The sequence below is a fragment of the Lonchura striata genome, chromosome 5 (genome assembly GCF_046129695.1).
Source record: "Lonchura striata isolate bLonStr1 chromosome 5, bLonStr1.mat, whole genome shotgun sequence".
Taxonomy (NCBI): domain Eukaryota; kingdom Metazoa; phylum Chordata; class Aves; order Passeriformes; family Estrildidae; genus Lonchura; species Lonchura striata.
This window is the reverse complement of record NC_134607.1, coordinates 13025417-13052342: the sequence shown is the minus strand read 5'-3', so window position 1 is coordinate 13052342 and position 26926 is coordinate 13025417. Positions and strand designations below refer to the sequence as shown.

The window sequence follows — 26926 nt, the reverse complement described above, 5'->3', positions numbered from 1 at the left end:
GGTACACAATGGTTCAGCTGAGCTGTTTTTCACTGCAGGTTAGTTCTGTTGAAAATGCTTCCTGATCCCATACTTTTCTAGCACAGCAGTTTGTGTTTGCTGGAGAGGTAGGGAATCATAGAACCATTAAGGCTGGAAAAGACCTCTGAAGATTGAGCCCAACCACCAACCTAGAATCAACACCCTGTTCAGCACTAGAGGGGAAATGCTGAATGTGTTTAGCAGTGTCCTAGTTAAATCTGTGGTTTCAAATGGCCTTCACCCAAGTTTACTGTAGAACTTCAACAGATGGCAAAAGCCATTTAACTCCACACTTCTCAAAATGGAGGAAAAAAACCATTAGGCTTTCCCTTCATTTAAAAAAAATCCCAGCAGTGTTACTGTCCTTTATTTTCACAAAGTGGCACTTTTATTAGCAACTAGTAGTGCTCCAAAGGGACATGCATCATCATGGCAAATCAGCTAGCTGAAGACTGGATTTGCTGACAAAATCTCAGCATATTAAATTTTGTTAGTACAACTACCTCTGGGAAATTCCTCCAGTCAGCTAGGGGAAGGGAAACAAAAATAATCATTAATATATCCTCTCATCCCACCTGCAATTTTGTGCTTTCTTGAGGGACTTCTCTGTTTTTCTGTGAAAACTGGAGGGTGTTACATATCTCTGCAGCATGTTTGGCAATACAGGGATTCTGAAATCCCACTAAAAACATCAGTTACACAGCAAGAAATCCTTACATCAAAGAAAAATTCTAAGCTCCAATAAAACTCTTGCTTTGCCACCTCACTCACTTTCTCCAGGCTTAATATGTAAAAGAGAGAAAAAAAAATTGAATGTATCTCAATTCAGTTTAACATGGAACATGTTAACGAAAAGTGAAATATTGAAATTCAATTACTGCAAAGTGATAAAGCAACTCACATTCTAAAGCATGCTGAAATGGCTGCACTTTGAGGATGTAAAAAATTCCCCTAAAACTCTTCCCTTAGAAGTTAGCTGGTTTTTTTCAGTGGTGGCTCAGGTCACTCTGTCTGCTCTGAAGCTGTCTGGGTCACACAGACCAGTGGAGAAAGACACAGACCCAGGAAGGGCTCTTGAAGACATGGGCCCCAGACTGAACAGGTCTTCAGGACTTTCCACAAACACATCCTGCAGTCTGCTATGCCAAGCCCTTGCTCTTGATCCATTCTGCTTTTTGATGCAGATGACTGTCCTGGCTTGTAAGATAAGCATGTATTCTATTTGCCATCTGTTGGAGGTTGGGCAGTTTTCTTATCTCTTCCAAGAACAATGTCTCCCCCCGGGGAGATATCTTCTGTTAATGGGCCATTGAACGACTCACTACGTGACTGGTAAAGTTACATCATCCCATTGTGAGATGCTCCACCCAGAGGGAGGAGCCAAGCATCCCTACCTGCATAAAATCAGCATTTTTTGGGACATCAGGGCAACTTTTTCGCTGGATTCCCAGAGGAGTAGGTTCTTCTCTGCTGGATTCCCAGAGGAGCAGCTTCTTCCCCGCTGGATCCCCAGAGGAAGACCAGGCCCATCTACTCCATCACCAGACCTTATGAGAAAAGTACACCCTTCTACAGGATCACTGCTTCAGCAGCATTTCATCTGCCACTCCAGGAGGAGCAGCCACCATTTAACTGGACTATTACCTACGCCTTGACTCCTCAGGGTGTCAGGTTTCTGACTCTATCAGTAGTTTTGTTTGTACTAATTACATTTTTTTAAAAATTTTATTTAGTTTTTTCCTAGTAAATAACTGTTATTCCCATTCCCATATCTTTGCCAGAAAGCCTTTTAATTTTGAAATTGTGGTAATTTGGAGGGAGGGGGTTTACCTTTTCCATTTCACAGGAGGCTCTTGCCTTCCTTCAGAGACTCCTGTCTTTTCAAACTAAGACAATTACTGACAGATCATTTTCCCTACCTCTTCTGTACTCAACAGCTGACATCAATAGTGATATAACTTTGGCCTGCTTAGCACTCTGCTTTTCATGGCTCCTGAAGAGTGGATCTGCTTAGAGGAGGTTCCTGCCATCGATCCACCTGCAATGTTCTGCCAAGGTAGAAGGGCCATGAAAGCTCTGCTTTCTCTCATGTGACTGATTATATGGGTGCTTGTTGAGTGAATTTGTAATTTACAGAAATGCCATGGAGTGACCTCCAAAAATTGTTTGGACTCGTATGACTTAATCAGGATTTGAATTCAGTGCTCCAGAGGTAAAAGCCACAGAGCTTTATGTGAGTTGCCTTATTCCCACATAAATTGTGTCCCACAACTTTGTTTTTTCCCCTTTAAAAGGAAAAGGTTGGGTTTTGAAAAAGTCATCCAAGAGCCCAAAGGCTATTTAGCCACAGTTCTTTCATTAGAGCCACTGCAGCAGTTCCATCTCTTACTGCTACTCAGTTATGCAAAAATTTTTTTGCCCTTTAAAGTCTTTGGAAATTCACTCCAAAAGAATAAAGTGCTCAATTCAAGCATATAGTGGGCTATGGTGGTGGGCTTCCAAACCTAAAAAGTTAATTTCATCTTAGAATTCTGGGATATCCCTTCCTCTGTTTATTTTGTGTTTACATTTGCATGGCTGATTATCCAGAAAGGATTTTCTGCTTGTATAACTGTATTGCTGTTTTATATATGCTTCTATTTATCTCAGTGCAGACTGATAGCAAATTCTTCCACACCTACATCAGAGCACTACTGATTGCTGCATACACAGGAATAAAAAAGCACACACTATTCATTGATTTCCATAGTCAATTAAGTTATTAAAAATAAAGATTATAAAAAACAGCACTGTAAGGTGTAGATAATCACTACTCTCTTTAAAAAGGCAAGGCAAGACTGTCAATTATTTTTAGCACTTGATCAGTATATCCCAAGTTCTTCAATATCCAGTTCACAATCTAGGAATCCTAGGAAAATTCTATATTTTAGAATCCAGTTTCCAGTTGTGAAATCACATACAAAATTCTCAAATAAAATGTACAGTAACTAGAACTCCTAGCACACAGATAATAAACCTGATAGGCACTCAAGAGATATTGTAAAAGCTCTAGAGGTTTGCTGGAGAAATTACTATCAAAGAGCCTGAACGAGCTGCAACTGCATTGCTGACAGACAAGACTACCCCTTCTCCTTTTCTTATGAGTCTTATAAACAGCACCACATAGGCAAGATCAACACAACAGCCTGAATGATTCATTGTAGATACGCTTTAAAAGTCAACAGAGTCAATGCTCTGTGACGAACATCCATAGAATAGTTTGGGTTCGAAAGGACCCTTAAAGGCCACCTAGTCCAACCCCCTGCAATGAAAAGAGACAACTTCCAGGAGATCAGGTTGCTCACAGCCCTGTCCAACCTGACTTTAATGCTTCCAGGGGTGGGGAATCCATCACCTCTCTGGGCAACCTGTGCCAGAGTTTCCCCACCCTCACTGTAAACATTTCCTTCCTTATATCTGATCTAAATCTGTCCCCTTTCATCACCATATGCCTTGTAAAGAGTGCCTCTCCAGCTCCCTTGTAGGCCCCCTCTAGGTACTGGGAGGTCTCCCTGGAGCTCTCCTTCTGTTTCCAGAGTGAACAACCTCAGCTCTCAGCCTTTCACAGAATCACAGAATTTCCTCATAGGAGAGCTCCTCCAGCCCTCTGATCATCTCCATGGCCCTCCTTTGCACTCACCCCAACAGCTCCAAGTTCTGCCTGTGCTGGGGCCCCCAGGGATGATGCAGCACACTCAGGTGGGGTCTCACCAGAGCTGAGCAGAGGGGCAGAATCCCCTCCCTCCCCTGCTTTGGATGCAGCCCAGGACACAGCTGTGTGCACATTGCTGGGTTATGGCCAGCCTCTCACCCACCAAAACCCACAAGTCCTTCCCAGCAGGAAGACTGGTACCTCTGATTAACTTCTAAACCCTTCATTTTACACTTCTGATCTCTGTATATTTTGGAAGATGTGCTCAATATTGTTTTTATGTATCCTATTTGGGTGCAGTTCAGAGGGTTGGAGTTACAAGGAGACAGTTCTAGAGTGGGCCATGAGTGCAGATAAACTACACCCTTATGACCACTCATCATACTGAGCCCTCAAATCCTGCCCAGGCACAAGTCCCTCTGACACCAATGAATAAAGCCAATATTAATGGACCAATTCTCTTTGCAGGCAGGAAGGACTTGATATTCACAGCAAGACTGGTGAAGATTTAATTGCATTGCCCTTTGTCTTAAAAGCAAGATGTTGAAACAAGTTAAACTAAAAATAAACAATAATTTAATAAATAGTTCTACACCCATGACTTGTGTCCTGACCTTGGGCCTATTTTCTTGTCTTTTTCTTTCTCAGGATCTAGACAATGAACCAGTGTGTTATTTGTGAATTTGTCTAGTAGATGTGGGTCCACAGCTAACAAATCTCATGACAAATTTTTCAGAAGGCATCAGTCATCATTTCTTGATAAAACTGGTGGTAGGGCTCAAGAAGTCACCCTCAAACAGAGGCACTCAAAATCCTAAGTCATGTAGAAATGTCCCAGTAGTTTAGCTCTCAATTTTATAGCTCTGGGACAAAAGATTAAAAAGACAAGAACAGTCTCTGTGGTGATTAGACAGCAGCAATTAGGATAGTCTAAGAAGAACAAAAGAAGAAAGAAAAGTGAAAGGGCAACAGAAAGACAGGGCTATTAAAAAGGTCCTTCGTACACAGGAGCACTGGGCAGAGGGTCACTATTAACACCTCCCATAACCAACCCAAAAAATCTTATTTTTAATAATTTCTTTTTATATAGAGGAAAAGGGCTGAGAAGTCCAAAGTTGAGTTCTGAAGGGCTCATGACGACTTCATTTCACACAAGTGTATTGAACAAATGTTCAGCAGCAGGTTTTTGTGGCAGGTGCCAATGAGTTACTCACTGCTGTTACTCACTTTCAAGTCAGTGGTACAGCAACTATTGCAGTTGCATGAGCAGTTGTTAACAAGGAAAAATAAAACAGATTGAGGTCAGCATTTATGCAAATTAAATGTGTAAACTGCTTTTTCAGTGTTTTGATGCCCTGGCCCTTCAGTGCTCTGAATGAACTATGGCCCCTCTCCCCTTACCCACCACTGTTACAGCAGATGGAGATGAAATAACCTCTGCAATCACAGTGACGGGTTGCTCACAGTTGCATGCTTATTCTTTGTAAATTTTTCATATTCATGCAAACCCCTGCCAAAAGGATGATTAAACAAACCTCAACCCCACAACAATAAAAGCCCACCATTTTCTTGGAGGGGCGGAGGTGGGTGGGGAATAAACACCATGGAAACATGTAGACAGATATATTCTTAGAATCAGATAATTCTCTTTTGTGGAAAGCCTTACTAATTCAAGCTTAAGTGCTGCAAGAATAAAGGGTTAGAAGGAAAAACACAGCTGGTGAAAATTGGGGGTTGCAGCGCTGCGTCTAATGTCTTCCACTTTGTGGCAATATCTCTGAATTTCTCATGTCTTCCTCATTGGCTGCAACAGGCTGGAGGAGGGGGATGAGAAAAGCTCACAGAATCTGTCAATGCTGTCAGCAAAGTAAATTACATCTGCTGTTCAATTTGTTCCATTTTGATTTCACGATGGGAACTGTAAGGGTGACTGTAAGCCCGTGTTTCAAGCTGATTTAGTGACTCTTGAAAGAATGATCTCAAAGAGTGAGAGGTGGAGGGATGCTCCAGGACAGCCTGTTTAACCCACCTCATCTATATGTGTTTCTCTCTGCTGTCCCTGGGGATGTGATGCTCCTGAAGGTTTGCACTGATTCAATCTCCCTGAGTTGTGTCTCTTACTGCACTGTGGTGGCTCTACTGTGCTATTTTAGACTATTATAAACTCATTTTCTTGCATAGAAACTGGGGAAGACTAACAAGGATATTTTAAATCTGAGGGAATCAACTTACTATGTGCCAGTTTGGACATCTCTTCCAGGGACAGGTTAGTGCCCTGGATGTCATCCAGGCTTTGCCTTAGTCCATCTATAATAATACCACACTCTTAAGTTTACACTTAGAGCCTTGAGGTAAATTGTTCCTGGAGGCACTGCATGTTATTTTCAGAGACTCCACCAAGTATTCTGAAGTGTTGTCCAAATGACATGGGTCAGAGCCAAGACTCCAAAACTGATGGCAGGCTCAGGGTTATTTGGTATTAATAATCTTCAAGCAGATCAAGCAGAATTACTCAGTCCGAGAATTCAAGCTGTAAGGGGCAAGCAGAACAACTCAGAACCAGGTTCTCCACTACCCAGCAACATGAACAGCCCAATACGACAACATGTAGTTGTGTTTTGCAATTTCTCTGTGCTTTGTTTTCATTTATATGTACAATTGCTTAGATGCAGGGCAGTGGAGAAACCAGGCATGTAAAACTAAGACTGCAATGTGCATGCAGTGTCACAGGTCTCCAGCTGCAGAGCACATTTCACACAAAGATGAAAACCTTTTTAGAGACAGGGCACTGGCCAAATCGTATTTAACTCAGAAACAAAGCTTCCCCTGAAGGAGAGTAACAAACTGATTAAAAATAATTAAAAAGAAGTTCCATTAGGGAAGGTTGAAAGAACTGAATCTCCTCAGATTAGAAAAAGATTAAGGGAAGACAAACAATGCCTACAAATATTTAAACACTATGTTATAAACTGCTCAGAGATTAATTTTCCTCCTTAGTCAACAAGACAATACAAAATAATGGACTGCAGCAGAGACTGATTACAAAATACCAAATGATTCAATTTGCAACATCTGGATTTTCATCTGCTGCTGGAAGTTTCCAAGACAGATGGGCCTTCAAAAATGGGCCTTGGTGCTTGCACCAAGCGAGCTGCTAATGCTGGCTGATCCTACATTAAGGAGAGTTTTGAGAAAAATAACCTCAAATCCTTCTATAATGCACAGGACTAGTTATAATGTGAGCTATCACAAGAGGTGCCTGTCTGCTCAGTGGTTCTGTGGACTGACTGTCCATGACACAAAGGCGCCTGGCTCGGGCAAAATAAACTTGTAAGACTGAGACAGTACAGGAGATGGGTTTGTAGTCTACAAACACTTAACACTCCCTTCAACAGAGATAAATTCTTCAGTGAAGAGTCAACAAGGCTGTTTTGCACTGACTTTCATCCTGTTCAATATAGTTATTTCACATTAAAAATTTGGTTCTTTTAAAGTAATTATCCTACCTTATATGATAGCAATGTCAATCTGTTTTCCCTACCATTTTTCTTTCCCATTTCAAAAGAAACCAATCTATTCATAAGTCTTATCTGTTAAGAGATAGAGAGGAGATTGGAAAGTGTATTGATCTTAGTGATGTCAAGTCCTTCCAGGGAATAAAAGTTTATTGCTCTCCTGTCTCTGATTATCTTTTTGTGAGGATGTGGATCACAGGCTGGGAAATAATACTCCATGAGAAAGGAGACAGACTTCCCTACACAGGAGGAAAGGCTGCACTGGGAAGCATGAAGAAAGAAGCAGGAAACTGAAGTTAAAATTTGAAGAGCTATTAAGTGAAATAGGAGTCTAGGGCTTGTGGAAGGTCACACAAATTTCTAACATGCAACTTTAACCTTGCAAACTGTGGGCACAGGATAGACATTGGTTTCATTAAATGGCTACTATATTTTTCAGAGCAACATGCTGAAACGTGCTAAGCTCCCTCCATTCCCACTGAGAGGAATGCAGAGATCTAGGAATCTGTCAAAAGTTGGGCTGTTCTTGGTGGTTTTTTTTTTTGTCTTTCCCAGAAAATAAGATATAATTGAGAAGCACTCATAGAAAATTCAAAGCAAGGGAATTGCTCCATTGTTTCAACACTTCCAGCCAAGTAATTCAGCCCAGAGCTTTATCTGTTGTTCTGCTGAGTTTTAGGTCAGGCACACATTTTCAGGTTTAAGAAGGGAGCAAAGAAAACTCTCTGCATCCACATGTATGTCCTTGAAAGACTAATCTCAACAGATACCAAGGCCCTGATTAGGCATCTGTAAGTCCTCATGTTGCACTATGACTGCATGTGAGTAATCTCAACAGCATGATCAAGATTTTGCAAAATACAAAGTGAGATCCTGACCTTTTGAAATTAATGAGAATTTGCTATTGACCCCAGCAGGACCCCAGATTCAAACCTTGATATCTACCCTGAATTGCAGAGCGGCTAAGAATTTGACAGTCTGCTTGAGCTTTGAATTCTCAGCACTTTTAAATATTAGCTCATTAGCTTACATTGTTAAGCATAATGAATGACCTCTGAAAATCATCACCTAAAATTTTTATCTCCAGAACTGTCCGATTTCCAGCCAAGATTTTCTTACACTGTTTTTCTATCTGTGCTTTCAGTGTAAAATGGGCAACAAACTCTGCATTTCTAATTTAAATAAATGTGCAGATTTACTTCCTTATAAAGCAAAATTTAATTTTTTGTGACCTCACTGTGGTTTCAGGAGATTTTTCAGAGCTGAGAAGAGAATAGCCTCCTATCTCTGCACCCTGTGGAGATGCAGCTCCCAATGGGTTGTCTATGAAAAGTCCACTCTTCCTCAGCCAAAAAGGCAAAGACCAGGGAATAAAGTTGTGTATGAGTCAGACTGCAGTAAGGAAACAGTGGCTCACAGTAAGTTTAAGGTAGATATTTGTATCCTACCTCACTAAAATTCTTCCTTCAGCAACTGAAATGTTGCATCTTTTCTGTCCTTTACTATCCAGAGTACTCTTCCTTTTGATCTGGCTAAATTAAGCTGAAATGCCCTGGCCATGGACTTTAAATCTGACTGTATAAACCACAATAGATATGGTTGGAAATTACATGAAATGACAGTGTGAGTGTTTAGAGACTGTTTCTACATATAAATATAAAAGCATTAGTGTTTCTCCCAGGTGTGCCCCGCAGTAGGTGCCCAAGCAACACCTGCCCAGCATGGCACAGACCTCTCAGCAGAAGGAAACACCTCAGGCACCTCCCTTACCAAAAGGCAAACACTGATCAGAGCTGTCAGTACAGCACAAAGAGTCAAAAGTCATATGGGACAATAGTATTTGTAGGATTGTTTCCAGCAGCTTAACAAAGAATGTCTGCCAGCTCAGGTGTTCAGGTATTCACTCAAACTTTGTATTTCATGGTCTTTAAACATAGGTGATACTTTTTTTTCTTTATGAAATAAATCCCCTCCTCCTCAATTATTGACATTTTTTTCTGCAGTGCTAACTCTTAGCTTTTGTAGTCCTGTCTAGGATAACTGGAAACTGATTATAACAAATATTTCTGCTGTTCCCAAAGAAAGCATTTTAACAATGCCATAATCTAAAAAGCTCACTATATGCATGCCCCTAAAAATAATGACCATCCATCTGTATTAATTTAAGGTCTAAGTTCATCACTCTGTCTCCAAAGGAAAAAAAATAATAGCTCAGGAGAGCAGTGATAAAAAAAAGCTGGCTGAATACCAAACAACAGCCAACAACTAAAACCCAGTTTGCTGCAGGGACACCATAAAAATCAGACTGTCTGCTGCAGTCTTGGTAGAAAATCTTTTGGATGTGAGTATATGCTTTTAGCTCCTGTTATTGGATAACTGATAATGAGTTAAACATGACTCATACCAAGTCATGAAAATGACACATGGGCCCTAAAGGGTGGGAATTTGAAGGGTCTTAGCAAATGTCTTTGGAGAAACTGATAACTTATGGAGAGGTTTCATAGTTCTGAATGGTATACAAGGCTAAAAATATTTTCATTTCTTCTTCTAATATCTTTTACTCTCTCCCATTTCCCATGCAAATAAATCCTCTCAATCACACACAGCATGGACAAATATAAGCTAAGTGTGGTAAAAAGACAGGTATGTTACATGTAGCCATAGTTGAACTGTAGAGCAGTTTCACTCAGTTTCTCTTCCCACGTTAACTTCTGCTCTTCATCATTTTATTAATTTATACCCTTTTTTCTAGTAATGGCAATTTTTTTTCTCTGAGACCCAGACTCCCCTTGTGGTTTGATCTCTGCCCTTTATCTCAGGCATTAAAAGGAAGCTATAGACACTATTCTAGTCTAAGCTTAAGAAGATAAAGAGACAACTTCTAGCTGTTTCACACAGAGACCATCCTTTGCAGATAAGCTAAATCTTCAAAGGGAAATCTTGCAAACTCTAAATCACTTCTGGGTAGAAGGCAGCTTTGGGCTCATGGGTAAGAGAGAAGCTTGTTGACTAACAGTGCAAGCTGCCTCAGTCCAGATTATCCTTTTGTGTGCTTCGAGTTTTCTCAAGTCAAACTGCATCATACATTTTAACACAAAGTACCATCTGGAGATCCAGGTGTGGCATGACATGCCAGACTTACAAGCTGGTGTGAGTCTGGGTCAGTCTTATACAGACAGGACTGTGCTGTGAATGAATGAAAGTCCTAGGTCATGACATACTGCTGCAAAAGCTGATGGTCAGGGCTGCAGCCAGAAACACATTTATCTATGATTTACTGGTGAAAGCTAAACCTGATATTAATTCTTATGGTATAATTGTATTGCATTGAATTTCCCAATAAATTAGGAATTAAAAGGCACAAACTAAAGGTGCTGAAATGCCCAGAATTAGGTTACAGGACAAGATGAGTCTCCATTTCTATTACAGGTAATATCATATTTTTGCTAAACATGCGAGCATGATTGATACCAGTATCAGAGCTAATAGCATTAGAATAAATTCTTCTATAACAAAAGTCATAATCAGGAGTAGTGCTGGAATTTGTGAGGCCTTTCTTATAAAACCTATGAGCTGATCAGTGTAGTGCCTTTGTAACACAAATGCTATGGGTAGAGCACATGATTGTCACAAATTCTTCTACATCAATAATCTGGATATGCACGAGATGTTTCACTTCTGCAGAGAGGGTCTTTCAATGACTTTCTGCTCAACCAAGGTACATTGCAAACCTTCAAATCAATAAGCCATCTGCCATAATTCAAAATTAAAATATCAATGGAAAGTCAACATTTACATTTGGTTTCATTGCACCAGAGAACCCCTCCACTTTATCAAACAGTAAGCTGAGTTAATTCAAGCTCCATGCTAGCAACCATGCCTTCACTCTAGAGAACAAGCAAGAAAGCTAAAGCCCCCAGATTTCAAGCAGGACTCTCAGCCCATCATTTTCAGATACATACCCAGTACAGCACATCTGTCCAGCCCTCCATGGTGATGCACTGAAACACCGTGAGCATGGCAAAAGCAAAATTGTCAAAGTTGGTAATGCCATGCTTGGGTCCCTCCCAGCCCGCCTTGCACTCGGTGCCGTTCTGACACTGCCGTCCATGGGCAGACTGGGGGGCACACGGAGACGGATCATCTTCTGCAGGTGTATCTTAAAGGAGAGAAGGGGGGAAACAGCTGAAGGAAACCATTTGGCACACCGATAAGCGAGTGAAGGATATCAGAGTTCAACACATGTATTTTGCAGTGAGTTTGACAGATTTCTCAGGAATACACAGGCAACTGCTCACTGTCGAGCTTCACTTTCTTTTTGTAAAAAATAATAGCCAAGCTGTCAAATTTTATAGTCAAAAGAGAGATGCACTTTTTTCCCCCCAAAGCATACCCTCCTGTGAGGAAGAATTCATGCCTTTCAACATGGCAGGGAGCATCAGATCAAGCCTATCATGTTTCATTAGGCTGTGTGTCATGGCCAGCACTCTCCTACTGCAGTCACCTGGCAGCTGGGTTAACCTTGGAGGCACAGCAGTGCCTGGCACTGCTGGAGGAGGCTGAGCCCTGCAGCAGACAGGCTTCAGTGCTCTGGAGACTGATGTGGCACTGGGCCACTGCTGAATTACAGCAGGGACTGTCTGGGGCTCTGCTCTTTTGGCATTTAGATGATGTGTGGCATTTTATCAGTAGCCTAGTGGCACTCAGAAACTCTAAGACTTCTGCTTGGTTATCCATCCCTTATCCTGTACAGGTGTTTTCAAAGACCTGACAACCTATACAACAAAGCAAACAAAATGATTTGGTATATAACGAACACTCCAGAAAACATTTTTATAAGCACAATGTGATTTTTTAAAAATATACAGATTTCAGATCTTAGTGTTACATTTTTAACAGCTGCAGGTATTTATGTACGTGTAGGGGAGTGGGTAATTATGTTTCCTTCTCATCTTATTATATGGTAAACAATGTAATTTTCAAAAACTGTGATCACATTCTGATCACGAAAGAATGCCAGAAACAGTAATATCAGAATTAGACACTGTAATGTAAATACTTCCAGACAGAATGGAGAAAAATACACCCACTTTAAAGATGCAAACCACAGTGACAGCTCATTATAGTTCTAGCATCATGTCCAGAAAATGAAATCTGCCAACATTATAAAAGCAGAAATGCAGAACTTCTGAAAAAATTTTCTGCTGTACATTGTTTTCTTATGAGCTGAACTGGGTACTAGGCATTAATACCCTCTACCACATGAGAAATAGCTGCTATTCGAGATCAATAAATCAAACAAAAATTAACAGACAGTTAGATGAGTGACAGTGCAATTGAATTATTTTGAAATGTGAATATTTCTTTCTGCAAATAATATGAAATAAATACAATTTGTGATGGATTTGATGTAAAAAAGTTTCTTCCCACTAATATAATTTTATTTTCTTTCTGGTTGCTAACCAAAGTTGCAGTCTGTGACTAAAAAAAAAAAAAGGCAGTACCCTGAATTATGTATACACAATGAACATTTGTGTATGACATTAATAATGAAAAATTTGAGGTGTTCATTCCTGTGACACCATCTCCTGTGTAACAGTGGTGAAATTGTGAAACCCCTAACAAGTACATAAGCAGTGAGCAACAGCCACTCATCTCCTATGCCAGAAGAAATGCTCTGTTACACACGGGAAAAGCCTCCCTCTGAAAATCTTGTATGTTTATGTGTGTTCCCCTTACCTATCAGTCCCCCTTGCACATGGTAGCAGGTCTTATGCATCTTCCCCATGAATAACTCCAGTCCAATGATGGCATAGATGATAATGACAAACAGCACCAGCAGGGCAATATGCAACAAAGGGACCATGGCCTTGATAATTGAATTTAAAACCACCTGGAGACCTGTAGAGAGAACAGAAGGTAGCACTTATCAGCAAGAGAACAAAATTCAGAGAGGCTACAAACTGTACAGTAGTGTTTCAGTTTTATTTTTTCCCCCTCACCTGAACTCATTATCATGATGATGCAAAGACGTACATTTACAGATTACCTCCCCACAAAAGATCCCCAACATTTCAAGAATTTACCCCTGCTTCCAGATCACACACCAAAGTGAAACAGGTATTATCTCACCTATCACCAAAATAGCCCCATCCTGAGGAGGGAATATGTCAGCTAACTTGCTTGCTCTTGAAAAACCCACCTAAGGTGTTGCACACATGGTGTTGAGGAGAGTAAAAGCATGGGAAAAACAAGGAACAACCAGGCCTGAAGAGGGACAAGAACCATGATATGCACAAGAGGGCAAATGCTGGGGTGCACAGAGCTGCACCCCAGAGCATGGGGAGAGGTGGCAAACTGGTCATGTCCCTACTCTGATGCTGGGGGCTTCCAGAAGTCAAGCCAGTCCCAGGGCAGAGCCTGATATGCCCAAGAATCACCAAACCCATATTGAGTGAGAGCTCTTGGCCATCTTAGAATCTTCCCTGTGCTCCACATCCACCTCATTCACTTCAGTCTCAACAGAGGGAGAGTCAGAACCAGCAGTACTGGTTTTGTTCCAAAATTTATGGATCACCTTTTGATGGAGGTTGCCCAGAAATGGATATGAGCAAAATATTATTACATGATAAGGTACGAGACTGTTGAAAGTCCTAATCATGAGCAAGTCAGACATTCCCAGAATGACCCAGGGAAGGTGACTTATAGACAAGTTTTCTGAATCACTAAGCAGCTGTACCCTCAGATGCACTTGACTCAAGCTGCAGATTCATGTGCCTCCCTCTGTCTCCTTCCCCACATTTTGTAAAACAAGAATAATAAAGCTAGCCTCCTAAGGCTTCAGTAAAGATTTGCATTTACAAAGATCTTAAAGTTATCACTTTGAGCAGGAATGATGGCAATCACTTTCACTGGCAAGTTATTAATGATGGAAGTATTGAGAGGCCTCTAGAAATCTATAGTCTACAAATAGCCAGATCAGAATAATTACAAGCTCATGATTTTGCAATGACTGAGAGCCAGAAGTCATTAATGTCTCCTGCAAATGCTGTCATCTCCTCAGAGAAGTTGGTATTAGCAGTGATTTTTGAAAAATGTGATTCATGAGTTGTAAATGTCTGTTATACATCTGCCAAGAGAGCTTGTGATAACTAATAACTTTTAAAATCTAGCTAAGATCTTAGAGTTTTTTATTTTCTCCCAAACTAATTTAAATACTTTCTAATGAGGATGACACATCTCTTGACAAGCACTTTCCCTTGCAGGCAATCCACTTGTCAGCTTACAGCTGAGGCTGAGACTTCCTTTGCTCCACAGCCATGATGGAACACAGCAGAAGCAGCCAAATGTGGCATCAGCTGCCTTGTCCAGCAGCATCCCTCACTGCCTCCTAGCAAATACTGGCTGGATTCTAATGATTCTCACATCTCTCAGATGTCAGAACACTTTTTCAGGTGTCTACAGGTAGTTTAGTTATCTATCCAAAGGAAATGCTGCTATCCAAAGGTAGTGCCACTCAGCACAAAACATTCTAGCTTTCTCAGAGACTCCTACATTACTGACAGCATCAAAACATCCTGCACAAGAGTGGGCCACTCTGCTTACTCAGTTGCCTCTCAATAAGCAATTTTCTCAATAAGCAGTATGCCTGTGTGCTTTTTGCAATAAGCAATATGTCTGGGGAGAAAAAATGGCTGTGTTTACATGAGGCAGTCAACCTTTTTCTCTAAATGCCCACTTCTTTCAGTCTACTAATTCTAAATATGCACATAAAGTGCAGTCAACATCAGCATTGCTCCAGTTCTTTACCTCAGGAATGTTATATTCCCCAGAAAATTAAAACAATGTCTCACCTTCTCCCAAACAAGGTACAACAGTACAAGAAAGTTAAAAGACTACAGATGGCTGCAAACCTGATAGAAACTCCCACAAACTTTGCAGACTGAAATATTTTTTGCTTCAAATAAATCTTCACAAAACAAATAAAGGTCTCCCTTTTCAGTTACTTCAGGAGTATTGTTAATCCAAAATGTAGCCAAGCTTATGAGGTTAAGAGTTCTAACCAGGTTTTATGTAATTTACCCTTAACTATTAATTAATTTTAACACTCATTGTAGGTTATACTTCGTACTCTTGAGAGGGTACTGAGGACAGACAAAAAGATGAACAAAATAGCTCTCTCATTTTAAAAACAGCTTCATTAACACCCATGCCATGAAAGTGCTTCAGCCTACTCCAGATGTCAAGAGAAGATAATATGTGCACAAGGCAATGCCCTCTGTGAAAACAAAACAGTGTTTGTGCAAACAAAGGTTGGCACCATAAACTTGAGATGATGTTTAGACCATCGAGGGGAGCATGGACCACCTTGTACAGCACCTTCAGCCAGCTTAGAGAAAAGCTTCTTGAGGATAATAAGCCAATTTGAAGAGGACATGAAGCACTGAATGCTTTTAGCATGAATTGATGCGTGTGCTGTGCAGTCCCTTTAGGGCAGCCTGTTTTTAAATCTAGATGATTCCAGTCCCTGGCAAACTTAAATACATTACCATCAAAGTATTCAGAGAGTTTCTAAAAGCTAAAAACCACTATGTGGCAACTTGACAAATGCCCTTAGGAGATGTAATGGATGCTATCTGCAGAGGGGCAAGAGATCCATGCAGATCACCAGGCTCTCCACACAGCTGCTGCCTGCAAATTCTTTATTCTGTCAGGCAGCCCCTTGCAGCACAAAGAGCTGCTGCAAGGAATGGCACGAGGAACCATGCACAGAGACACAGAAAACTCCTTGTACTGGCAAAGGGGAGAACAGGGAGAGCAGTGAGGAGGGATTAAAGGACAGGGGAGGAGCTGAGGGTACGTGGAACAGAGCCACTCTTTTAATAAAAACCTCACACGCTTCAAAACATTTCAAATCTGCGTTCTGAAACTCCAGAGGTGCAGACGTGCTCCTGATCAAAGTAAATCAAGGCAAACCACCCCCTTATAAGCAGTCACAAAGATTTTTCTAACCAGTGGTAAGAATTCTACACTCTTTTATGGGCTCTTTCTCTGTGCAGAGGAAGAGAGTTCAGCTTATAAAAGAATGATTTCTCTGTCCCAATTCATGTATTCTCTTAATTTGTGCATGGTGCAGTACATAAGCACCATCCCACATGGGTGTTCACACCATGGCATATCTTTGGCATTTTTTTCTCACTTGTGGAGATAAGGCTTGCACTCCTGGCAATGAACTGTGCAGCTGATAATCATAATTAAATCAGAGTGCCTGGTGACCTGATCAGACTGCAGAGCTGGCCTCTGGATTTAAAGGAGGTGATGCCAATAACTGCTTTCTACAGCAGAGCCAAGTTTTTACAGCGCTGTTTGCAGAGGCTGGCAATGTCAGTGCTGGCCAACCATAAACACAGGGTCTTGAACTTAAGTCCTGAGAAGTAAATATAAAAATGAAGGACTTTCAAATACTTGGCATTCTAAATCTACTTATTTATGTGCTAGATTCTCTCCAGACATCTGTTAAGGTGAAGCATCTGCCTTGAGGAGCTCACTCCAGACTGGACACAGAGAGCTGCACAGGGATTAGGGAAAGTGCAACGAAAGGGATTGTTTGCACTTTTTTAGCCCAAACTTTTCATCTGTTAATAATTGAAGATATTAAACAATTCTTAGTATTTATTTTAAAAGCACTTCAGTTTACCTTTAAAAAAATCCTCTTGGCTCAGTTCTGTTGGCTGACACTGATTCCATAAACGTTTCAGCAAGCAAAACATGTTAATGCCATTCCCTGGGCTCACAGAATTTAGCATTTACTTACACTGATAAAACATTTTAAATATCTATTCCATGGGAAAAACATTGCTTTTTATACCAGGTCAAGCCCTTTTTAGCCTCTGCATTAACCCAAAAGTTTGGAATACAACTGGGAAGAAGAGGGACTGGGGAAGAATGGAAGGAAAACGCTCATACTAAGTAACATTGATCTTTCTCAAAGTGATGGGAATTGCACTATTAGAGCTGCTGCAGGTGTTTTAGAGCTATTATATGATGCTGTGTTTTTCTCTCAGGAAGATGATGAGAGGGGCTGGTTGCTGTCCCATCGATTCGGGCAGTTATTGAAGAATGTACTTTATCTTTGAGTGTCTACACCTAAAGCAATGGGATTACCTACATATCCCCTTGTGTACTTACAAGCTTTTTTGGATTTCAACCAATGTTTAGCAAGATGGCACAAGAAAAAGACCCAGCTGCTAAAACGCACTTGGCATTGTTGCACTGTGAAACATATCCAAGGAAATTAATGGTAGGTTTGCTAATACAGAATCTGTATCAAGAAAGACATGCCTATAAAAAGTAAGACAATTCTTAGAAACACCTAACTTGCCTTTTTTTTTCAAGACTGTGAATTTTCAGATCTGAAAAACCTTCTTTCTGAGACTGATCAGGCAGAGTTTTTTCTTAGAAAGATAATATCTCTGTTGCACAGTGCATGAGTGTTAATTATCTCACATTTCCTGCCCTTTTCCCCTTAGGCTTCCTGTCCTTTTGTACCCTTCATATTTCCCACCCTTTTTTCTCTTCTTTTGCACCTCACATTTCCTGCCATTTTTCCTCTCTCTTTTTCTTCCCTTTCCCCCTCTATTTAAACAATTCAAATATTGGAAAAGGATGATTTCCTCTGAATTTAAACCCTTAAAACCAGGGAAAACAGGAATTCCCTCACCATTTATGCCTTAAGATTATGAAAATGGGGGATTTCCCCTCAATTCAAACCCATAAAATGGCATCAGCAAGGTTATCCCCCTCCATTTAAACTAGAAAACAACAATTCCTCTTCAACTAATACCTTTAAGTCATGGAAAAGGTTGGGGTTTTTTTTAATTGATACCCTTAAAATCACAGGTGAAGGGGGGTCCTCTGCAATTTAAACACAAACATAAGGGAAAAGGAAATTTCCCCTCAAACTCTGGGGTCACTGAGGTACACAAGGGAGGGACTGGGGGCACTGGGCAGGGGACTAGAGGCATTGTGAGGGGATTGGGAAGATGAAATAAAAAAGAGAAAGGAAAAGGATTTTCCCTGTGCTGCCCCACCTGCTCAGGTGTGCTGCTCCCCTCTCCTGTCCTGGGGCACAGGGATTGTCCCTTTGCACACCCTGAGCAATGCCCCAGGAGCACCCAGGTGTCCCCCCTGCCCTGCAGATGTGTCACTGCTGTCCCTGGAGAGATTCCAGAGATCACCCACTCCAGCAGGTACAGTAACTCCCTGAGAGCTGCCCTTGGCAGGGCCAGCCCCTCCTCATCCTCACTGAGCACACCTGGGGCTGCTTCATCCCCTCCTCATCCTCACTGACCACACCTGGGGCTGCTTCATCCCCTCCTCATCCTCACTGAGCACACCTGGGACTGCCCTGACCCTCCTCATCCTCACTGACCACACCTGGGACTGCCCTGACCCTCCTCATCCTCACTGACCACACCTGGGGCTGCTTTATCTCCTCCTCATCCTCACTGAGCACACCTGGGGCTGCTTCATCCCCTCCTCATCCTTACTGACCACACCTGGGACTGCCCTGACCCTCCTCATCCTCACTGAGCACATCTGGGCCTGTGATTTCTTAACTTGCCTAAGGAGTTTTAGATCTCATCCTGACCACCAAGATTACAATTTATTTTATTTGCAAGGACACTCAGTGATCAGGAGCCCTGCTCTTGAAGCAGTCAATGCACATTTTGGAGCTCTTTGGACATTAGGCAATTATCAGGAGCTAGCAGCTTTTGTCCCAGGGGCATTGTGTTTGGACACTCAAACACTGCACCTTTCAGTTTGAGCCATCCCTTCATCTGAGCCCATTTCTGGGCTCAGGCTTCTCCTTCTACCTGCTTTGGAAATGGTGTGTCATGGCTGAGGTCTTCAGGCAAAGCTTAAAACATTCTTAAGATATTGGTCTCATGTGGGAATCCAGAGCTTCCCTCTGGCTGCCCTGGCAGGTCTGGGACCCTGGCAGGGTGTCAGGAACCCCCTGTACAGAGCCCCCAGAGACACTGTCTCTGATCTCTGTCCATGAAAAAGAGTTTTCAACCTTACAGGATGAATTACAACCTCTGAGAGTTTGATATAAGTAATAATTAAGTGTGGCATGGGTGCAAAAGTAAAATTTTAGGATTCTAGATTAGGGGTCTAAAGGGGACAAGATGGAGGAAATTGGGTGTGTCTTGTCCTTTTTCTCCTTCTTCATGGCCTCCATGTTTCACTGTAGTGTTGGCATTTTTCTATTGGTTCAGGCTGGGGACACACTGTTCAACGTAGGTGACAGATATTGGCACGTTATTGTAAATCCAGCCCAGGGAGTTTCTGGTATTTAATGTTTGTAACATCCCACTGAGGGCAGAGCCCCACACGCTGCCCTGCAGGACAGAGCTGGGCAGGGCAGCAGAACATGTTAGAGATAAACAGAATAAACAACCTTGGAACCAGCACAGACCAATTATGGCTTCTGCTTTGGCAGTGGGGCAGAGAGACAGAGACCTTCTACAATCTCAGAATCATCAATACCGCGGATTCCAACAGTCTCAGAGCTAACATTCAGGCCTTGCCAAGCAGAGTCCTCTCTTACAATTTTCATCTGTCTTCAATTTGGGATCAAACTTTGCTTGCTGGACAGGGCAGTTTCCTGTTCCAATCATATTAGTTAGTAGCTCAGGTCTTCAGGGAAAGCATATCCTGAGTCTACTCTTCCATTGGTTTTTCAGGGCTGTATTTTGCCTACACCATAGGGTTGTCTGAACCAGGGGTGTGAGCAGGCACAGTCTCATATAAATGACCTAGAGCAGGAATAAAAGGGAAAGGAGGGGACCATCCCTCCTCTGCCTTCCTATACACACACACACACACACACACAAAAAAAAAAAATTAAAAAATTTAAAAAAATTCATACTTAAAGTAGTGCCACGGGTGTGGGAAGCAATTCTTTTCCTGCTAATACAGTTCAGAAGAAACAGAAGAAAACTATTACTTTGTGCAAGCAAGGAGGAAGCAGGGGAGGATTTGTGACTCAGCACAGGGCCTGAGTCAGATCACTTCTGGGAACCAGTGGTAGAGCTGATGCACCATCCCCAGCCATAAGCAACGTCTATCCACAAATCACATTTATTTCTGACGATGCACTGAGAGACTGCCACTACAGTTCTAGTTCCAAAGCACAAGCAATACAACCAGTAATATTCCCCAAAGTGGATATTTATCACTTAATAAATGTAGACATTGGCTAAGAAAATTGAAAAATATTAAATATTCATAAATATGAAAGGTTTTATAGGAATTTAAAAGGAAGCCTGGAAAACAACAGATAGTTTTAGCACAAAAAGGTCCACAGTCATGGCAAGACATCTTAGATAAGTACATCTACAAGGTTTGTGAGAAAAACCACTTCTTCAGCAGTGTTGCAAAGGGAAATCATATCACATAGTTCATTTAAGGACAGCTGTACAATAGCAATTTAGGGAGGTAGTCTTTTTCTGTCTTGCTGGATTCTCTAAATGTTAGTGGCAGATTGGTAGATAAAGTAAATTCTGTGGGTGTAGCCCAGCATTCTTGGGGCTGCAGATGTCATTTATATTTCAAGAATGAGAGGGAAAGTCTTGGAATAGTAAGGAAAGACAGCACAGGACAGAAAATTAGTTGATGTGAAAAGATATAGGAAAGAAAATTTTCAAGCTGGAGGGTGACTACTTTTGAGTAGGCAATGCCTTTTAAACATATACAAGCACTCAATTCAAAACCATGTGCTGTAAAAAATAGAAAAAAGAAAGTTTTGGCATCTGCTCATGATGTTCTCCTTCCTGCCTTTTCAAACCATGCCTTCATTGACTTCTCACACTGAAATAGTCACACACAAGGGGATTTGTGCAAATGGGCATGTGGATGTGAACACAATTGTTTTATGTTTGCCAGGTCTTGCAATACCACCCTTGCCTCATCCTTCGAGGCGAGAAAGGATCAGCAGAACAAAACCAAAAGCCACAACAAAACCCAGCTCTTTTTTCTGGATCTCTTGGGAAGCAGCTCAGCTTGAGCATCCCCTGCCTGCCAGAGTGAGCTGACTTAGGCAGACAATGCAGCTTGTCCTGAGCATGGTGGCCACACAGCCCAATTTGATCAGGATGCTTGGATAAATGTACACATGGCTTGGGCTCCTCAACTCTCTGCTGGAAGAGACCTCTTGTACCCCTCACAAAAATATCCCTCTCTGGGATGCCCCGGGGGGCTTTTTTTTTAGTAGTCTTTTGTTCAAAGTATGTAAGTGTCCACTTTCTTATAAAGTTGCTTGGTAAGTAAAAAGACTTCCTTCATCTTTCCAATTCCAACATAAGAGGTAGCTCCTGCAAGTTCAGCCTTGCTCTCTAACCATTTGATTTTAGCTCAGTTCAGCTGAGGATGAGATCCTGAGCTGAGGCAAGATCTTCAGACTTTAAATGTAAAAAAATCAAAACCATAAATGGTGTGGTGTCCCTCCCATGCAGCTACCTGAATACAGAATAAGAGCATGGAGAGAAAAGAAGCAACTAAGTGCCTACAGAAAATTCCACATTACAGAAAAAAAAAAAAAAAAAAAAAAAAAAAAAAAAAAGGCTATCTTGAACAAAACCAAAATGAAGTTCAGTGCACAAACTCCAAAGCTATTTTGAACAAAGACCACAGAGTGCTGCCAAGTAGTGTTACACAGAGTGGGGAGGCTGAGGTCAAATACTCTCTGCCAGACAGAGACTTCTAAAGATGGATTAAATTTAAGGCAGGTAAAGGGCCTTCAGGATCCCTGGCAGTTCCTAGGCCAGCAAGGATCAGCTGTCACTGTTTCCCAGGAAATAGCTTGGATTTTCTGCTGACAGGATGATCATGGACTGAGAAAACCATTCACGGGGTCACTGTAAAGGTTTTATCTGTTCTCAACCACTGTGAAGGACCACAGATAGGAAGAATTTTCCTTGGCTCCTCTTCCTACAGAGCTATCCAAACCCAAAGACAATCTGGCCCAAAGACTGCCTTAGTTCTCAGTGAAATGACCCATCACATTTCTATTTTTTCAATTTCTTCATACGCAAGTGCAGCTGTGACAGGGAAAAATATTTACAGGAGGAAATTTTGGTCTAGTCCACGCCACTGGATTCAATCAGTAAACCTGGATGGGAATATGTCAGCGTGATGTACTGTTGGTAGTCTGGACAGGTGAACATTAAAAAAAAAACCCAAGCCAAGAGTTAAACAACTCTGAACTGAGATAATGATGGAAAAGTCTTGTTTCAGAATGTCAAGTGCTGGTGTATGCAACTCTGAAAAATGTCCTCAGACATGTCCTAAGGAAATAGTTTTGCAAACAAGGAACTTTGAAGACTTGGAAGTGCCTCATGGTAGCAGAAATGGGCTCAAAGCAATTGGGTTTATAACATTTGAGTGGAAGATTAATGACTTTTAGCTTGCCAAGACCTTTATAAAATTGTTAACATTTTTAGAGTCTATTGACAGAATTCCTCAGGTAAGTGGATATTAGTCTCCTTTCTCTATTATAAATAGTAAAGAATATTTTATTTGTTTGATGTCCTTCTCCAGAAGTTCTAACTCATCATTGTGAACAGATTCAGAAAAGGCAAAAGCCTGAAAGTTAACAAATGTTAACAGGGATTCTGTAAATGTAGAAGTCTGTCCAGGGATGATAAGATTACAGTTTTTTACTACATGGAGAAAAATATATGAATGAAAGAAATTGATCTTCTTGCAGGTTAAATGCTCCAGCAAACACCAAGTGGCTTACTATGAGCTTTGTGAAGTTTGAACTTCACATGATAGAAGGATTACAACAAAATATTGGATAAAATCTAAAACTTTGTCTTTAGATGACTGTGTAGAAGTACACCACTGTATGTGACAAATAATAGGTTGTATAGCCCTGGAGAGGAAAATTGACCCAGCCTCTCAACTTGGGATAGTGCTTAATGAGCACAGATGGGACTGACCTCTGGAGAGACAGTGTGGCATTTTCAAATCACCATCATGGAGGGTTTCTAGGAGAATTTTGAGAATGTAACAATAGAAACTACCTGATGAGATAATTAAAGAGCTGATGCAAACCTCACAATGTGTGCTCATTGCTGTGCGACTGTCTTGAAGCACATGTGGGATTTGTTTTTTCTTCCTAAACAACTGGAAAAAAAAAGACATGGCCAGACAAATCTGAGCAACTCTGACTCAGTTTTAAGAACAAAGAGTGGATTTAGGGACTTACCAATTCAGTGATTAATCAGTCCCATCTTGGAATACCTAAAACTCCAGCCTTCTTTCTTTTTCCACATTAGTAAGACTGTTGCTTTTGATTTTTATAAACCTGATTAGATTTAAAACTCTTCTTGCACACATCAGATAACAAAATACTTTGGGGGAAAAAAAAAAACATGCTTTCTGACATAATAAGCAAAACATCTTTTAGCTCACTAGGCAGCTCCAGTATGTTTGGACAGAAAAATTAATGGTTGCCATTTTCACAGAGTTGTATTTTTCAGAAGAAAGAACTGTTCTTTATTGGTATTTGCTTTCTTTGAAACTCTCTTTACAACTTGCACAGTTCAAAGGCTTCTGGTACAGATTGTGTATATGTTGCTAGAATGCACTGGAATTAAACATTTATTTTTCTAAAATTCCTTTTACATATAATAAGCTGTCAAGGGGGAATCATGTCTCTTCTGCTGCAATCTGATCAGCTAAATAAAGTTCTTAACAGACACATAAATCTACAAATATAAATCTGAGAGCAATCTGACTTCCTCCAAAGTAAAGTTTTAAATTGAAATAATCTCAGCACTGGAATATGAAAAGCAAATGTGGGCTAAAGGCTTGAGTTTAAATTTTCACCTATATTGTGAGGGGAAGGGTGAGAGTCAATGCTAAATTCTTTCACTGGGTGCTGTTCATATTAAAAATCAAAACTGTTAGATTTAGAACAGGCCTTTGTAAAACCTGTATGTATTCATACCTGGATCTATTGGTTTGGCTTCTGATGACCAAGACATCAAACCTGATTAAAAGGAACTTTACCCTTTGGTAATTCTCAGTACAAATAAAAGCCAAGGTATAGCAACTACCTTCAAAAAAAAAAAAAAAAAAAAAACACCACAAAAAACCAAAGAAACAAACAAACAAACAAAAAAAAAAAAAAACAAAAAAAACCCCAAAAAAACCACCACCAACTGTAGAAAAGTCCTGAACAACTTATTTCAGGAAAAAAAAAGAAAAACCACTAAACCAATCACCAAACACAACAACTAATGCAAAAAACAAACAAAAAAAACCCCCCAAAAAAACAAAAAAAAACCCCCAAAACAAAACAAAGAGAGAAATGTCAGACAAGCTGTTATCTTAATGTGTGAGCAATAATAGAAAATAACAGCCCCCATCAGATTATACTTCTAAGATGTATAGCATTTGATGTGCCCCAGTTCTCACACCACTGCCTTAGTCCTCTGCAAGGAGGGTGTGTGGTTGAAAGATGACATGCTTGAAGAAAGTTTAGAGAAGATGTTTTGTAATCCTGTAAAGAAATTGAATTTCTATAGCCATTTCCACTGTTAAAGAAAACAACATTTAGTAAGGCTTATGGAAAGAGGTGACAAAAATAGAATTTTTATAATTTCTTCTATTTCTTTTATCCTGTGAGCTACATTCTGTCAAAAATGCTTCTGATGTAAAACTGTTGAGCAGCTTTAGCAGTACAGAAGTTGAAAAAAAGATTCTTTGCAGAGGATTAGCAGATGTTTTCTGAATTGTGATTGATGTGGCAGGGCAAACCAGCAGAAGATAATCTAAAACTGAAAAACATAAGAGGCATAGCTACTCAACTCATAAAAAATAGTTGCAACGAAGGGCAAAACACATATGGGATAAGTTACAGTTACATGTGTTAAACAGGAATTGGATTTGCTTCTGGAAAAAAAGGGAGATTAAGAAAGATATCTGATCTCCTTCCCTTTCTTTGGCACAAGGAAAACTTAGATAAAACATTAAGAGACTGGGCAGGTTAGGTGGGCTGTCATTTCCATAACTTCCCCATGATCAGAACAGCAAATTTGTTCCATCAGTGAACATCTTAAGCATTGAAAAGTTTATTAGTTGTTCATACCAGCCAACATGCCTGTGCTCTCATCTAGCACAGTAACAGCAAATAGACATAACTAAGAAGGCAGTACCTAATTTCAGAGAAATCTATATTAAAAAGGAAGGTTCTCCCATAGATTTATGTAGACATTGAAACTTAAAAATATTATTTCCTCATCTTTGCCTGTACTTAATTAATGTTTTTTTCCCCTACTATAGCACTTGAACAAGGAATTTATTATTATAAATTCAGATTATCACTGAAAAAAACCATATTGGAAGGCTTAAAATGCATTCACTGGTTGAGAGCACTGTCTGACTGACCTGCTGCTCTGTGCTTTGCTCATATTTTGATAATGCTTTGTGAAAATCACAACAAGGACCACAGGAATCCAACAAAGCTTTTGGAAGGCTTGGACAGACAGAAGTAATTCAAATGATGCCAGAGTGGTGGAACATCCATGTACCATCTTGTGTCCTGAGCAAAACCTCTGAATCCTCCTGTGTCCCACTTTTGAGTTGACTGCTACCCAGTGTGTGGGCCAGTCACATCCTTGGGACAGGATGAGAAAGTTAAAAAGTCTCATCAGGGCAGCAACTGACACACAGTAACTAGAGAAAATGAACAAAGAATTCCAATCATTGCTTACAAGATCTTCAATTAATAAGCAATGCAAAATTCAGCCAACTGAAATCAAAGTATGCAATGACATTTGTTGTAAGCTTGGGATGACACCAGATGCAGCAGAGATGTCACCAGGAGAGAACATAAGAAAAACCCAAAGCAGATCATGCCCTTACTACTTTGATGTGGAACAGCCACATCATCCCTCCCCAGCACGGTGACAGCAGCAGCCAGCAATTACAAGTGAGCAACTGGGAACCCAACGTGTTCCTGTTTGTACCAGTTAGCTACAACCTGTACAGGTACAATGCAAACTGTTCTGAGGAGACAGCAGATGGCATTCTTAGATTTTTAGATGCTTCAGGACAAGCATCTTGGTGGCATGGGCTCTCTTTCAGACCTGTGCCCTACACCCAATCTGAATAACTTTGGGCATTGCTTGAAGAATGAAAAATGGTACTGGAAATGTCTGATCCATGCAGAGCCTTTCTGGAAATTCTCTTACTAAGCCAAGAGAGATATTTTTACTATGTCCCTGTCTGTTCTTTGATGTCAGCATGGGGTTTGTTTTCTTCATTTGGAAGGGACTGCCTACACCCTGATGTGGTCCCATATTATGATATTGGGATTTTTTTCTGTTGTGAAGACATGCTGAATAATCATGCCAGCATGCACAGTTAACTCGTAGGATAAAGGCTGAGACAGTTATTGGGTAGATTTGTAGTCAGTGTTATTTTTATAAGAGCTACATAAGCAAGATCAAATAAATATTTCCCTGTTTTCATTGGCATTCCTTAAATATGAGAGAAATCTTTATGAGAGCAACAACGTGCCTCTGTAAGTAATCAACCTTAGCAAGATGAACCCCTCTTTGCTACTGCTACACAGACTTCTTCTGCCACAAATGACATCATTCTGCAGGCTGTACCTCTCAGG

The 26926-nt window shown here is 40.7% G+C and overlaps 1 protein-coding gene across 5 annotated transcripts in view; it reads right to left on the bottom strand.

Moving 5' to 3' along the window:
* Positions 1-26926, bottom strand: part of CACNA1C (calcium voltage-gated channel subunit alpha1 C) — a 414418-nt gene that overhangs the window by 152499 nt on the left and 234993 nt on the right. For all 5 annotated transcript variants that reach the window (XM_021535026.3, XM_021535027.3, XM_021535028.3 and 2 more), the window contains exons 6-7: positions 12967-13128; positions 11190-11386 (exon numbers count right to left, since the gene is read on the bottom strand). In XM_021535026.3, coding sequence (XP_021390701.1) covers positions 11190-11386; positions 12967-13128 — 359 coding nt within the window. The remainder of the gene's footprint in view (positions 1-11189; positions 11387-12966; positions 13129-26926) is intronic.